Source organism: Delphinapterus leucas, chromosome 1 (genome assembly GCF_059928025.1).
Source record: "Delphinapterus leucas isolate spDelLeu-1000000601 "Yukka" chromosome 1, BTC_Dleu_Yukka2, whole genome shotgun sequence".
NCBI classification, from domain to species: domain Eukaryota; kingdom Metazoa; phylum Chordata; class Mammalia; order Artiodactyla; family Monodontidae; genus Delphinapterus; species Delphinapterus leucas.
Genome location: NC_143129.1, coordinates 170,293,519 through 170,309,900, shown reverse-complemented (window position 1 = coordinate 170,309,900; position 16,382 = coordinate 170,293,519). Strand labels below are relative to the sequence as shown.

The following is a 16,382-nucleotide window of genomic DNA, read 5'->3' as shown; positions in this document are numbered from 1 at the left end:
AAACTCAGAATACATCAGTATTCCCAGCTGACAGCTGAAGACTGGTACACTGCACTCAGGACTAGTCTGAACAGATTACCGAGCAGGGTTTTTTGTTTTTTGTTTTTGGAGGTGGGTAGGAGGGTTTACACCAGGGGAGTGGGTATTCAAGGCAGGTGCCCCCCACCCCAAAACAGACACCTTTCTGTCAAATAAGGCAGAGGTCTGCTTCCTTACCTGTAAAAACAGGGTTAGTAATAAACCCTGCCCTCGTAGGGTTTGGTTAGGATTAGGAGAGATCACTTAAAGACTTAACCCAGTCCCAGACTCTCGGGAGAAGGTCCATAAATGGAGAACAGAAAATAGAACGGGTAATTGGTTGATCCTTGAGAGCAGTAACAAGAAATTCTTTGCACATTGTGCCTTATACAGCACTGGGAAGAGGAACAACCCCTTTATTGACAAAAAGCAGGTGCAGATTAAATCGGCGAAGAAAGAATGGACGTTTCTGGCGGTTGCTTACTGATCTGTGAAACGAACTGAATGACCGATTGGTCCGGGTCTCTGAGCAACTGACAGTCCCGGGCTGCTGTCAGGCGAACGCGGGCCTGGATCTGGCTGACGGCTGTGGGGTGCCCCAGTGCCTCAGACTGACCGTCGGGCTGTCCTCGCTGTCAATCCCGGCCCCGGCCGGCCCAGACCTCCGTCGCTAGCTGCAGAAGCGGGGGGCATCCCAACTCTCCACGAGGAGCTCGAGGGTGTCGCCGCCAGGCAGGGTGTGCGCGCGTTGCAGGAGCCAAGCTCCGGCGCCGCGGCCCCTTCCTCCCCGCCGGGGGCAGGGCGCCTCCGACTCGCGGCTGCAGAGCCCCGGAACAACGAGGCGCCGGCTTCTTTAAGGGAGATACCACCGCGCCAGCGGAGCAGGGGCGTCTTCCCAGATGATCGCAGCCAGCCCCGCGCCGCCGCCGCCTCAGCAACTGCACCGCCCGCAAACATGGCTCAGTGACTCTGACAAAAGGTGCAGCCTCCCTCCAGGCGGGGCGGGCGCCAGGCCTCCCAGCTCGGGCTGCACCTCTCCGCGGGTCCGCGGAAAAGGTCCGCTTACCGCAGGAAAAGGTCCGCTTATCCCAGGCCCGCGCGGAGGAAGATGCACCAGGCGTTCCACCCCAGCGACCCCGCACACCTGCCCGCAGCTCGGTAGGTCGGAAATGGGGGAGGAGCGGGGGAGGGGAGGCGCACCAGGCGCGCGCACCGCCCCCGGCCCGGACCTGCTGCGGGGGAACCACTCCGGGGCCGCGGGCCACCACTCCGGGGCCGCGGGCCGTGGACACCCGCTGAGGCTGGAAGGCGACCAAGCCCCGGGTGTGGAGTGGGCTTCCCCGATCCCAGCCACCCCTGCGGGGAGGGGCACGAGTGGTGCGTTCCGGAGCGCGCACCCCTTCCGCGACTCCCGGCTCGGGAAAGCCACGGGAGCCGGGAGCAGGCCAGCGGAGCGCCGGGCACGCGCCCAGTAGGACCAGCGCTCGGCGTCCCGGCTCACGCTACGGAGAGCCGGAGGGGGGCGGGGTCTCGCGGCGTAAGGGGGTGTGTCCGCGCGCACCACGGGGGCGCGCGCCGGCCTCTGACTGGAGGTCGCGGCGGCTGAGGCGCGAGCAGCCTGATAATGGCGGCCTGCAGAGCCCGTGAGAGGGAGAAGCGGCGGCGGCTACCCTGAGGTAAATCTGGCCCCTCGGCGTGGCAGAGAGGCTTTGCTGCAGAGCCGAGGGCCCTGCACGTGCCTCCCGCCCCAGGAGGCCTGTCACAGAGCTGTCAGCGGAGGCATCCCGGGGAAGGCCCCGCGCGCCTCAGGCCTCCGGCCCCAGCAGCGGCCTCCTCTTCTGCCCGTGGCCTCCTCCCCAGGCCCCAGGCCTCAGTTGCTGGCCCCGAGGAGTCGGGCAGCTGCAGGACTGGCTCGTCGGGGTAAAGGGCCCCGGCAGGATCCCCTCCGGGTTTCATCTGGAAGTAGCCGGGGAGGGGGAGGGCCTGATACTTGGCCAATGAGCGGGGCCCTGAGCCGCCGCGTCGGGCAACACCTCTGCCTAGGACTGGCCCTTCCCGGGCGCCGGCAGGTGTACGGCCTGGCCGGCCCGAGTCCGAGCGCGGCGTGCGCCCGGCAGGCGCGGGGACCCGGGGGATGCCGTCCCAAGTCCCCGAGGTTCGCGCGGGATGCATCACCGTGCTGTGTTTTGACCCAGGATCTCAAGGATTGCAGAAACACCCTCCCTCCCCCTTATTCAGGGGCTCTCTCGTATGGCGATATGGGACAGCTTCAAAGGCAGGAGCCACTTTGAGATGGATAGGAGTTGGCGATCCACGGAGGACAGGAACGTCCACTGTGCAGCTGGGGCAGAGGATTCTGTGGCAGGAAATCAGACCCTAGGAAATACTGCAGGAATTTGAAGAGTGGGTGTCCAGTTAGAGGAAGTGGGATTAAGAAACAATCTCAGAAGCTTTCATTTTCTTTATTAAATCTATCCTATGGACTTAAAATAGCCGGTCCCAATTTCACAGGCTCTAGTGTCGATAGCTTTTTGTTCCCTTAAACTGTACAATATAAAAATTGTTCAATCTCAGGTTACTTTTCTTGCCCATGCTGGCATTCTACAAATGAGAATTTGTTCCTGAAGCTCTTCAGAATCTTGACATTCTTCGGAGAGTGGGGAGGCACACTTCAGACTTTCTTGATTCAACACGTGAGCGTTTCCGTGCAGGGCCTTTGCTCCTGCCTTTAAATGATTTATCAAATTGAATTGCAAAGAACTCCCTCAGAGAACCCCTTAAGATGCAGGACAGTTTTCGTTGGCAAAAAAGACCTAGATCTAAATAACTATTGCTAAAACCACAGCAAAATTTAACCGTATTCTAAGTAACTTACTTTATCTTTAAAGAAACATTTTTCTCCACAAACTGTAGATTCATTTATTTTGCAAGAAATAAGGAAATAACATAAACAAAATTAAAATAAGAACATACACAGTTTGACCATTTACTTTTAAATAATAAAAACAACTGCACATTTTCACTTCTCTATGTGATCTTGTTCACTTTCAGTCCCTAAGCATAAGCCAGGTTTTTGTATTTCTAACTGTGAGGGTTGGTTTTTGGTTTTGCCATTTTTATGACCTTTTATGTGTGTGTCAGTTTTCAGGAGAAGCTGGAGTTTTGTTTGTTTTTTCACAATCAGTAAATAAATACTGAATTTTTTGGTTTATTTGTAGCAGTGATGTTTTGAAGCAGTTCATGTAAGAAGCAGTATAGTGTACTGGTTAAAATGAAGGCTGTCAGAGCCAGATGGCCTGGTTTCAAATCCCAGGTCCACCAGTTACTAGCTGTTTGACCTTGGGCATGTTGCTTAAACTCTGTGCTTTAGTTTCCTCATCTATAAAATGACCATAATAGTATCTACCTCATAATGCTGCTGTGAGGATTAAATGAATTTAATGTTATAAACTGCTTGGAACAGTTCCTGATGCGTGGTAAGTACTACATTAGTGTTACCTGGTTTTCTATTATTAAGGTACTTAGATTTACCCAACGTACAGCAAATATCGTTCAAGCACTGCAAACAGTGAGACAGATGATAACTAAATCGTGCATAAGAAGAAATACAAGCCAGTAGGCAGACCTAATGTCAACAGAGCACTTTGTTGATTTTTCCAGAAACCTTGACCTTGAAGATGGTGAGTAGCCAGCCAAAGTACGATCTAATACGGGAGGTAGGCCGAGGTAGTTACGGTGTTGTATATGAAGCAGTCATCAGAAAGACCTCTGCACGGGTGGCAGTGAAGAAAATTCGATGCCACGCACCTGAAAATGTTGAACTAGCCCTGCGTGAGTTCTGGGCACTAAGCAGTATCAAGAGCCAACATCCAAATGTGATTCACTTGGAGGAATGCATCCTACAAAAGGATGGGATGGTGCAAAAGATGTCCCACGGCTCTAATTCTTCCCTTTATTTACAGGTATGTGTGGTTGAATGGGAAATAGAAATGATTTGAAAGTAGCATTGGTCAGCAATAAGAGGATTGAAAGAGTCAGACGAACTTCTACTTTTAAATGCAGGTTATATAGTTAGAAGTAGATAGGGGTCTGCCAAGAACTGAGTAGACGTTTGCTTTAAAACAAGGTTTTATTTAAACCTGTGTTGCAAATACCTAAAAATAACATATGCCACCTGTTATGCCATGGTACTTGCCAATCTGCATCGGAATGGGGCAACATAGGAACTAGAGAAGGGATCGAGACTAGAGTCTAATTAGTTCACTTATTTGAAATCAGGTTTTTTTGGAACTGAATACAGAAGAGAAGGAAAAACTGTACAACTAGTAGTAGTACCCATAGGTAATTGGGCATTTCTTTATAGATCACTGGCTTGAACATAAGCCTCTGCTGCTTTAGAAAGTTATTTAATGTCTTAACCATGCAATTCCATTGAATTTTCATGGAGTATGTGGTGTAGCACCTGAATGTTATTAACAGTGCTGATAGCTAACATTTGGGTTCCTACTCATTCCATGCTCTGTGCTCAGAGCAATCCTATGAGGAAAGTACTATTATTATCATCATTACAAATGAAGAAACTGAGGCTTAGAATAGGTAATGAATTTATCCAGAATCACATAGCAAGTGGCAGAATTGGGAGCTAAACATAGAAGTATCCAGCAGCTAAAACTTGTGCTCTTTTAACCTCCAGATTACTGTTTTGCCTCCAAATTACTCTTCTGTAGACCTGGGGAAAGCATTAATATAGGAAAACAAATTTTTTTTTTTTTTTAAGATTGGCTTCTGCCATAGGTCAAAATCTCTAGTAGCTCTACGCTTGATGAAGAGAAAAGATACTTAAGACATAGCTAGTTAAAGGCCAGAGCAAAATTTCTTAAGTCCAGTTATTCCTGGAATAGGAAACAACTTGCCATGAGTGTGTCTAAATTCAGAATTTACCATCAGGGTACAAAAGTCTGTTTTAAAACAGCAAAAGCTTTTGGACTAGGAACAACAAAGAAAACGAATGCATTATTCTGCGTAGTTAGAAACTTGCAAGTTTCATTGTATGGTAAACAAATATCAGACTTGAGAACCTAATTTATACTGCAAGTTTAGCATGCTGTGCCCTGAAGTTTTCTCTCGTAAGATAAGGGATATAAAACACAACTGTTTAGCCTGTTTGTTTTATTGTATTTTTTTCTAAAAGTGCTTATTATGTACGTTGCAATGATAGAAACTATCAGAAACATTCTTACCACATTCCCTCCTAAAAGTGGATAGAACGTTGCTGGACTTTGCATTGAATTTTGGAGACTAAAGTGCATAATCAGACTACAAGTGCAAAGACATTTAAACATATGATGTCTTTGCAAGTACTGATGGTATCCTTGAGTCCAGATCAAGCAACTGTTATAGTAACTAGGCATTAACCAGCTAATCTTTCAAGGCTTTAAGATATAAAGTACTTCCAGACTTGATTCAGTGATTTTTTTTTAATCTGAAGTACCTTCTTGTTTAATAATTTATTTCATCTTTTTAAAGCCTAATAGACCTGTGTTTGACTTGTGGCACTTTTTGCTAGCTGTATGACCTTGGATACATAACCCACCTTTTCCCAGCATCTGTATCTTCATATGTAAGGAATAATAATTTCTACCTTCCATGGGAATTGTCAAAATTAGAGGTGATGTAGATACAATACTTGGCACATAGGAGGTATTCAGTAATAAGCAGCTCTATTAAAATTGTCTTTTCTGTGGATTTATTTCATTAACCAGACATTCATCCACGCTTCAGCAAGTGCCTACTCTAAATTTACACTAGTAAAGACAAACAAATCTATAGTGTGACCACAGAGTCTCTATACATGGTCTTACCATTCTGTACATAAATTTTTTTTTCTCCATGTTTTTCTAGATATCTTCCTTGTTCTCATTTGGAATCATTCAGTCAGTTCCTGAGAGCTGAAAACCTCACCTAGAAGAAATGTAAAACAAATAATTAACAGAGGATACATCTTATGCATAGGAACTTAGTGGCCAATATGTATACTTGTGATGAGTGTCATGAATGAAAAGTACAAGATGGTATTGGCACATAGAGTAGGGAACCTGACATAATCCTGGGGTTCAGGAATTAAGAACTGTTTCAACTGAAACTTGCAGGGTGAATAGGAGTTAGCCAGGTGAGTGACTGAGAAAACTTCCCAGGCAGAAATAACTATACATACAAATGTCTAGAAGCAAAAAGCATGAAGCGTTCTAAAAATTGAAAGAAAATACTAAGACTGCACTATACAGGGAGAGTTGTTTTAGATGAGGCTAGAAAGATCAGCCAGGGTCAGAGCACACAGGATCCCATAGCCCATATTAAAGAGCTTAGACTATATCCTAAGAGAACAGGGAAGCTATTAAAGGACTTCAGGCAAGAGAACCAATGGCTAACATCCTCTACACGTGACAGTAAGCAGACTGGGATCTGTATTTCTGTAGCTCTCAACTAGGGGCCCTCACACTATAGCCCTCAGCCTGTTTTTGTATGGCCTGGATACTAAAAATAGTTTTTACATTTTTTAAGAGTTGTTTAAAAAAAAAAGAAGAAGAAAGAAAGAAAAGGAAAAAGAATATGGAACACAGACCTTATGTGGTTTGTCAAGCCTAAAATATCTACTATCTGGCTTTACTCTAAACCATTATTTGAATTCTGGAAGTCTGCATTGCTCAAAGCTATTTAGGAAGTTTTCTTTTGAGAATGAAGACAGAAGAAGAGAAGAAATGAAGGAAGAGTGATGGTGCTCATCTTTAATCTCAGCATATTTAGTAACAGTGCACCTGGTAAATAACTGTATAATCTGGACCTTTCTCTTCTTTCATTTTCTGTCTCAGTGGCAAACACATGCAACAAGGAAAATGTATGCAAAGAAGACATCTGCAGACCATTGCAGTTACGGCTGTTTGCCATTGGGGGAGATGGCATGGAGATGCATTCTTTGCCTCTGCCCACCAAAAAGACAAAAGGAAGTACTAGTAGATTTAAACATAAAATTAGCGGTTCACTCAATCTTCAGCAACTCCTCACCTTCCCTACTGAGTTTCTATTCAACCCATAGGCCTGAAAAGGACACCATAGGACAAATGCTTTCAAAGCACTGTATTTTAGAAGATAGTTCATGTTCAGTGAAGTAATTAATCTTGAATTTCAGGTAGTAGGAGAGTTATAATTAGATAATGATATAAGTAAAACAGTGGTTTATTCTAGATTTTCAGCTTGTATCAAACAAATATACAAACTCAGATTTGAATTTTTATATCAAAATGCATGTATGATTTTTATAAATTGGTTTTTAGAAGCCATCTGTTGATAGAGATAGCCAACATATTTGCATTCTGCTTGTAGAAGTTTATGAAGTAATGATGTCTTTAGTTTTATCAGTGACTACAGGAGCACTTTATTTCTATAACAACTGGTTGTTCCTTCATAATTTTCTCTCAGTTTCACAGATTATGTTGATAGTGTAAGTGCAATACGCAAGAAGTAGATTTCAGGCCGTTTCATGGAATAGAATTTCCTAATTGATGTTTATTCCCCAGCTGGCAAATCTACCTGCTGAAACTTTGATCTTTTCAGGAAGCTATTAACTAGAGGGTTAGAGTTCATCTCCATTGACACATGTAGAAAATGTATAGCCAGTTGGATACTTTTCAGAATAAAGCTATTTTTAAATAAGTTTTTACCTCCTGACTTGGAGATTTGGTGTGTATTTGTTAGGGACAAAGGGACAGTTTGAAGTACTAAAGTTTAAAATAAAACGCACATATGAAAGCACTGACCAAATAAAATATTCATGGAATTCCCACTTAACATTGGAGACTAACTTAATCAGTAACTCTTTCTCTATAGCTGAATTGTATAAACTGTGCAGATGACTGTAATCTGTTTTTTTATTTCTTATAGCTTGTAGAGACTTCACTAAAGGGAGAAATTGCCTTTGATCCCAGAAGCGCCTATTACTTGTGGTTTGTGATGGATTTTTGTGACGGAGGAGATATGAATGAGTATCTGTTGTCCAGGAAACCCAATCGTAAAACTAACACCAGCTTCATGCTTCAGCTGAGCAGTGCCCTGGCTTTCTTGCATAAAAACCAGATCATCCATCGAGATCTAAAGCCTGATAACATCCTGATTTCTCAGAGCCGGTTGGATACCAGTGACTTGGAACCCACACTGAAAGTGGCTGATTTTGGTCTAAGTAAAGTTTGTTCAGCATTTGGGCAGAATCCAGAAGAACCTGTCAGTGTAAACAAGTGTTTCCTTTCCACAGCGTGTGGAACAGATTTCTACATGGCTCCTGAAGTGTGGGAGGGACATTACACAGCGAAAGCTGACATCTTTGCTCTGGGGATTATCATCTGGGCAATGCTGGAAAGGATCACATTCATAGACACAGAGACAAAGAAGGAACTCTTGGGGAGTTATGTAAAACAAGGAACTGAGATCGTGCCTGTTGGGGAGGCACTTCTGGAAAATCCCAAAATGGAACTTCTCATTCCTGTGAAGAAAAAGTCTATGAATGGGCGAATGAAACAACTGATTAAGGAAATGCTGGCTGCAAACCCTCAGGATCGTCCAGATGCTTTTGAACTAGAACTCAGATTAGTACAAATTGCATTTAAAGATAGCAGCTGGGAAACGTGACACATATATTATTTGCAAATATCTTGGATAATATGCTGCTTCTGTTTTAACAGTGATGCAACATAATGTGGCTGAAAAAGAATATAAAAAGCTAAACTCCACCTTTTAAGGGTTTAGATTTTATTGTGGGATTTTTTTTTTCCTCATTTTTCTTAAGTCCAAGCTGGCCATTTTGTTAATATGTTTTAAGTGTGTATTACCAATGTGAGTGTAAATTTTTTTAAATGATCATTGGTAGAAGTTTGGCAGGAAAATTTTCTAAGAGCCAAGAAAAGAAGAAAGTCCAGTTTTCTGGAAATATGTCTCTAAGTATTTTAGACATTCCTTGTCAGTATTAGGAATTTCCATGGAAGAAGGGGTTTGCATGCTGGTAATGCAACCTTTGAAGCTTTGTAAAGGAAACATAAATGTATATATTTATGTATATGTAAGTATCTGAATGTGTGCATTTTGCATTCCATATGAAAAAAATGCCACTTCTGTTTAAATTATTTGATGTAGGTTTGGGTTTTTGAGATTTGCTGGTGAAATCAGTGATGAAAAATAAAAGAACCTTCCCTCATCTCCTACCCTGTCCCTCCCTCTAATGAAATCATACTAAGTTTTTTATTTTTATAATATTATACAGCTTTTTTTTTAGGCATCATTTTGGACAGTCTAAAATTATCTGATTAAACGTAAGTGAAATTAAGTGATCCAAAGCTGCTGAAGTATGTTTGAGCTCTCCAGTGCCCTAAAGCTGCAGGAGTTGAATTAGCCATGCAATCATGTGGTACAGGTTGGCTAGGACATTGATGATTCAGTCATACCTTCTTTAGATAACCACGCATTCAATTAACTAATTAAACCACTGCATTGGGACATGTCTGCACTTGAGCATCTGCAATCTGATACAGATTTGAACACAGGATTCTTCTGTGTCTGAAAACTTTGCTGTATATGAACTATAGTAATTGATATATTAATTTTTTATTTCAAGACTTTGTCAAAGCCTCAGCATCAAGTCGAAGAAACCAAATGAGTTCTACCCTCACGTTGCCTGCCCTGATATGGTCTCTCATTTAATCACTGGAATTTCTTTCATTTTGGCACTAATGCTGTTTTGTCTAATTTGACACAGTAATGGTAGTGATATGGTTGTATTCAATGTTGATCACCTTTTTCTAAAGTGGGAAATGATACAGTTTGGCAAATGGGTAAAATACTGTGGCATAAGTTATATCTTTCAAATAGAGAGGTTATCAGTTTTATACAATGACTTGGTATGGTCTGTGTCAAGAACCAACAGACCATTATTCTTCTTGAAGTCAGTATGATTTTAACCCCATATGGTTGTCTCCAGTTTTTTTTCCTGTAAATGCAGATAGTTCAAATATAAGGGAAGAAAGTTTTCCTAAAACAGAACATTAACAACCTTTAAGGTTGTTAATACTTTAAGACCATTGTATATAGATTAATCTTCATAAAGCACTAGACTCTTTGGTCAAAAGTTAAAAAACAATTTTTAAAGGTATTAGAATATTGAAATCATTGATAATTCAGTCTCCTCAGTTTTTTGGACTTCCGCAACTTTTGAAATATTCCTATCGTAATTTTTTCCTTATTTAAAATGTGTTCGGGGGACTATAAAAGGTGAAAAAGCACAAAAAATTGGAGTGCATAAAATTTCTGAACTATGCATTACTTGGTATGAAGTTTGAATAATAACTGAAAGGTTTTATTAAAAATAAAACCTTTTAAGTAAAAAAAAATCATATACTTTTAATATTACTCTCAAGCTGATAAATATAAGAATTCTTTTGGAAATTAGAGGTGGAAATACACTGGAACTTCATGATAATTAACCCTCTGGATAGCCAAATTAGTATAACACAGATCTGGCCAAGGGGATTGAGTTACTGGAAGTAAAAAAACATTATAATGTCTAATCAATAACATGGCACTTCAGCAAGAGATTCATGGTGACTTAGGTGATGGTATGCCAATGCTTCATTTGCTCTTCAGATATATCTACATGTCATGGTTTTGGCCCCACCTCATTTAAAATAGTTAACAACTATAATTTATTTTGAAAAATATTCTATGTTACCTATGAAGTGGAATTATTTCTTTCATTGGCGGTAACGATGTAAGGCGATCAGGAAGTTTCTTCTGAAATTTTCTCAAGTCCTTGTATTCTAAAATAACCCATGATACCAAGAAAAATTATAGTAAATTCTTTGTCTTTATTCTTTCAGTCAGGAGGTATTTATTAAGTACCTACTGTGTGCTCAGCACTAAAGATCACTTGATAAAATAAGAATTAAAAAATGGTATATAGCCATGGGCCTTTTCCAGCCAGGAGTAAGAAATAAAAGATGATTAGTGAAGCTGGGAAATTCCTGTATATTGCTAGGGGAAAAATGAAAGCAAGAATTTGTGCACAGCGCCTTGCGCATAATAGGTACTCAATAAACAATTATTCCTCATAGAGTCTCTTGCCATGGTTTATAGTGTTTTATGAAATTTGTCTTAATTGAAAAAAGACCAAATATTTCAAATAAGCTTATAGGCAGCTGTGGCCAGTTAAAATAATGGGGTTGTACAGTTAGTTCCTAGAATGTTATTTTGCACTAGTTGTCACTTAGAAAGATGGGGTTCCTGTAGTTTTTTGGTGCTAAGGGATACTTTGTCATTATGATGAAGTAAATGTTAAGTGTCAGATAAATAGCACACTGAATAGTTCTTTCTGCTGGTCTGTTTTTTCCTCTTTGTTGTTGTTGTTTTTAACTGTAAAATGTTTATCAATCAAACTATTGTAGCAGCTACAGATAATTCACCAGCATGACAAAATGGTCAAAAAATAAGTCATCAGCACTTCAAAAATGAAAGTAACTTTTGAAATTTTCTTTTTAAATTGTCAAATATATTTTATGAAGAATTTATAAAAGGGGGAAATGATTGTAATTTATTGTTCATGACTTTTTTTTTTTTTAAATAAAGTGAATTTCAACAAAAAAACCCTGGAAATGCTACATTGCTGCTTTGGTGGCTCTGTGAGTAGTTCTGTAATGCTTTACTTCATAGACATAAAATACAGCATATAAAATTTGAAACAATGTCTTCTTCAGCCTTATCTATTAAATGGAACTATAATAGAAGCTATTGCAGAGGAAAAGATGATTGAATTGTAGGAGTTTCAGCATTTCAAGTTCTCTAAAATTTTAATGTTTGCTGTATTAGAAGAACTTGTATTGCCTGCAATAAATGATCTTCTTTCATTTTTCTTTCTATCTCATTAAGCTGAGGATGCATCCCAGACTCAGAATGAAGTGTAGTAAAAGTACTAAGAGGATGCAATTTTTCAGTCTTTAACTTGAGACCATGGTTTCTTTTCTATAAAAAAGGCATCTGAGCCACTTTTTTCTCTTCTTTTGTAGGTTTTATTATGTATGTCTTTTCCAGAATAAACAAAGTACTGAGGATGTAGTTACTTAGTGGTCCAATGGAATAGCAGAGGGAAAATGAGAGAAAACTTTAACTCTACATGTGATCTAATGATGAGTAGGAAAGTAGGGGTCAGAATTGTGGCTGTTTCTGACTCTGCTACCTCCTGGTACAGCCTTTGCAGACAGGTAAATTTTGCTTTATATTTAGAGGGTTTTGTTTTGTTTTGTTTTTGAATCTTGAAGCTATAAATACTTGAATTTACTAGCCTTTCCTTTGCAGTTTACAAAGCGTTTTCACATAGTTTTTACATATCTTTTCAGTGAGTTTTACTTAAAATAGGGGCTGATTTCTTGATGAAGAAATTAATAGCAACTTAACACCAGTTAATGAGGTAAAGGTTTTACCTTAACACAGGGTTTTAGTGCCTAATCTCTGACTCCAGGTGGAGTTTACTCTGACAAAGCTTTATCTTTCTCACTGAAGTAATGACCCTAAGGTTGTTCTGGTCTTTTCTTTAAATTCAAATGTTGCTCTCTTGGTCGACCAATCATAGATGTCCTCTCAAAGTGCAGTGTAAGGATAGACAGTTGGTTCTGATTAGATAATAACTCCCACTTGAGAAACCTACCAGCCACACTTCTTGGAAGCCACACCTCTTGAGGGCAAGTGCCTCTTTTTTTTTTTTTTGCGGTACGCGAGCCTCTCATTGCTGTGGCCTCTCCCGTCGCGGAGCACAGGCTCCGGACGCGCAGGCCCAGCGACCACGGCTCACGGGCCCAGCTGCTCCGCGGCATGTGGGATCCTCCCGGACCGGGGCACGAACCCGTGTCCCCTGCATTGGCAGGCGGACTCCCAACCACTACGCCACCGGGGAAGCCCAGCAAGTTCCTCTTTTAAAGGCAGCACTTTCCCTTTTGCAGCTGTCATTGGTTAGAAGGGAATTGTTTAAAAAAAAAAAAAATTGCCTGAGCTTGGAACTTCACTCTTTCATTTCCAGTTCTGCCCTGGTATTTCAAGCTTGGCTTGTTCTGAGCAGAGGTTAGGCAACTTAATGTTACCAAAGGCATTGTGGTCTCGCTGCAGAAGCACAGGCAGGTAGCAGGTCTCATACTGAATACTAGCTTTCACAAATACCTACATAATTAATGTGTGGCCTTGGGCAAGTCACTTCATTCTGAGACTCAGTTCCCATATGTGTAAAATGGAGGTGATACTATTTACATTTCAGGGTTTTTGTCAGAGTCAGAGATAATACACATAAAGTGCCTGGCACATTAAATTCTCCACTGGTAGCCATTGCTGTTACTATGTTCTGATTTTTATGATATGTTGAATGAATGAATAGATTCCCTATGAACCAGTCTTCAGTTGTAGCTTTTATTCTTGTCCCTTTGGGGAGAATCTGATGAAGATTCTACATCCTCTCCTCAGGAAAATGTTTGCCTATAATTTCAGGAGATTTATAGATGCCCACATCGACCCCAAGTTAAGGGACCCTGAGCTATAGGCTCTACTGAGTACCTCTGTGCTGTAGCTCCTGGGCTGAAAGTGGGCCATATGAGAGGAGACTTCTAGGGTACTTGTACCACTTTGTTTCTTGACCTGAGTGCTGGTTAGATGAGGTGCGTTTACTTTGTGAAAATTCATCAAGCTGGACTTACAAGTTTTACACTTTTCTCTAATGATTTATACTAAAGTAAAAATGTTATTTAAACAAATATGCATTGGGGCTGGAAACTATTGTGCCAGCTGTTGTCAGAGACAGAGAGGGAAAGGACACAGACTTGGAAATCAGACACTACTTTTCTGTTACTAGCTATGTGACTTGCATGAATTCCCTAACCTCTCAAATCTATAGCTTCCCACATGTATAAAATAGAAATAATACCTGACTCAGAGAACTGCAAAGATGAAATGAGATGCTGCATGTAGAAAGGCACGGCACAATCAACAAATGATTGCTTCCCATTCTCTTTGGAGGACTCAGGGAATGACTCTGAGCTGCTTTTACTGTTAATTTACACCCCTGATAGAGAGCAAGTTTTGTTTGTTTTTTATTTAATTTAGCTTATATTTTTACAATATTTGAAAAATATCTTGTATTCCATGACTATAATGTCCTGTCCTGCCTGACTCTTTGCCTTATACTCTCCACAGGTATAGTTCTTAACTAACAATCTCCTTAGCCCAGTTTTCTTTCCTCTATTTGCTGATAACATGATTTCTGTCTCTCAGACGTAGAGAACCATGCCTAGAAATTTGGAGAGTACTCATAAGCACCAAATCCTAGAATGTCATGCCATTTCTCCTAGCTTTGCGTATAAGGCAAGGAGAATGTGAGTTAACCTGCATGATTTGAGAGGTGACAGTAGAAGCACGACTGCAAGGGGGCCAGAGAAAAGCATGGCAATAGTGGCTAAAACTCCAATAACAAGAATAGAATTAGACTACAGTGGTTCCCAACTCCGGCCATACATTAGAATTTTAACCTAGGGAGACTGAAAAAAAACCAAACTGATAACTTCTGCTTGTGGCCATTAGGGAGTGACAGGGCCTAGATTTCTCTTCCTGCCTTATACAGCTAAAATGTCAGACATTGGACAACTGGCAGTGCGGGATAGTGATCCCTGGGAGAAGGAAGTCAAATGAGGAGCACTGTGATTGCCCCAGCTTGCTTTCTGTAGAGAATCTTCAGGCTGCCATACAGGGAAGGGGCATCTAAACCAAGTCCAGCAATCTCGCTGAGTTGAGGAGACAGCATTCAGAGTTCAGGGAGGCCAGGTCAACTAGAATTCACGGGAGAGAGAGAGCTGAACAAAGAACTCCAGACATTTGCGGAGAGCTTTTTCAAGACATTGGCTGAGCACTGATGACTATGTGCTTGTGAGGAAACTACCTGTGAGCAGGAAAGACTGTCTGAAAGGATCAGGCAGAACAACCCTCCCAGCTCACACTGGATCTAGGATAATTGCTGTTCCCACCAGCCAGAATGGAGAGATCTCCTAATACATCACAGAAGTACATCCATCAAGAGTGAGGCCAAATTAGTCCTAGGCTAAAGGGTATTCTGGATCTGTCTAACAAAGCTTAAAAGTAAGTCTTGAAAGAATAAATATTTTTCCCTAAGAAACTTCACGTGCCAGGACAAAGCTCAAAATTACTTAAAGGAGTACAAAAAATTCCAGTCCTCAATAATGTAAAATTCACCATGTCTGCCGTAAAATTAAAAAGTATTAGGCATGCAAAGAAAGCAGGAAAATACAGCCCACGTTGAAGAGAACAACCAGCAGAAACAGACCTCAGAAATAACACAGGTAAAGTACTATACAACGGTGTTAAATATACTTCGTGTGTATATTTGGAGGCAGAGGGAAGCATGAGCACGGTAAGGAGAGAAGGTATGGAATATATATATTCCAAAATGAAATTTGAGAAATGAAAAATATAATTACTGAGGTGAGAAATACACAGAAATTAGACACTATAGAAGATTAGCAACCTTGAAGGCAATTCAATATAAGCTATACAAAATGAAACAGAGAGAAAAGAAGACTGAAAGAAAAAAAAAATGAGCACAGCATTAGTGAGCTGTGAGACATCAAGTGGCCCGTGTATAACTGGGGTCGCAGAAGAAGAGACGAGAGTTGGAGAAAATATTTGAAGTAATAATGGTCAAAATTTTTTCCTAAATTTGATGAAAATTAGAAACTCAGAGATCCAAGAAGCTCAATAAGCCCAGGAACAAGAAAACTATGCCAAGATATATCAATTACTTAAAATCAATGGTAAAAGAAAATCTTAAATGGAGCCAGAGGAAAAACATACCTTACATACAGAAGAAAAAAAACAATTTGATGACAGGTTTGTTGGAAATAATGCAGACCAGAAGACAGTGGGATGACAACTTCTAAATACTTAGAGAAAAAAAAATCTAGAATTTTACACCCAGAAAAAAAATACCTTTCAAAAAACGAAGGTTAGGGCTTCCCTGGTGGCGCAGTGGTTGAGAGTCCGCCTGCCGATGCAGGGGACACGGGTTCGTGCCCCGGTCCGGGAGGATCCCACATGCCGCGGAGCAGCTGGGTCCGTGAGCCATGGCCGCTGGGCCTGCGCGTCCGGAGCCTGTGCTCCGCAACGGTAGAGGCCAAAACGGTGAGAGGCCCGCGTAACGCAAAAAAAAAAAAAAAAAAAAAACGAAGGTTATAAAAAAGACTTCTTTCCAAAGTACAGAAGCTGGAAGAACTCATCACCAGTAG

The 16,382-nt window shown here is 41.4% G+C and overlaps 1 protein-coding gene across 3 annotated transcripts; it reads left to right on the top strand.

Moving 5' to 3' along the window:
* The first annotated feature begins 902 nt into the window (after positions 1-902).
* On the top strand, positions 903-14,371 carry PDIK1L (PDLIM1 interacting kinase 1 like). Of its 3 annotated transcripts, none has more exons than XM_022552023.3 (3): positions 903-1,176; positions 3,679-3,980; positions 7,957-14,371. In XM_022552023.3, exons 1-3 carry the CDS (start codon positions 918-920, stop codon positions 8,695-8,697), a joined length of 1,302 nt encoding a protein of 433 aa, XP_022407731.1. In that variant the 5' UTR covers positions 903-917; the 3' UTR covers positions 8,698-14,371. The 3 variants fall into 3 exon arrangements, 2 of the variants coding, with proteins under 2 accessions (XP_022407731.1, XP_022407732.1); XM_022552024.3 differs by lacking the exon at positions 903-1,176 and adding an exon at positions 1,555-1,694 and having other exon boundaries at positions 7,957-14,369; XR_016388263.1 differs by lacking the exon at positions 903-1,176 and adding an exon at positions 5,920-6,836 and having other exon boundaries at positions 3,873-3,980; positions 7,957-8,047.
* The last annotated feature ends 2,011 nt before the right edge of the window (positions 14,372-16,382 follow it).

Excerpts from the sequence above, each read along its gene's own strand:
- PDIK1L (XM_022552023.3), top strand. The coding sequence starts at position 918 with ATGATCGCAGCCAGCCCCGCGCCGCCGCCGCCTCAGCAACTGCACCGC. Across the intron at positions 1,177-3,678 it reads GCACACCTGCCCGCAGCTCG|AAACCTTGACCTTGAAGATG; the intron begins GTAGGTCGGAAA and ends TGATTTTTCCAG. Across the intron at positions 3,981-7,956 it reads ATTCTTCCCTTTATTTACAG|CTTGTAGAGACTTCACTAAA; the intron begins GTATGTGTGGTT and ends TATTTCTTATAG.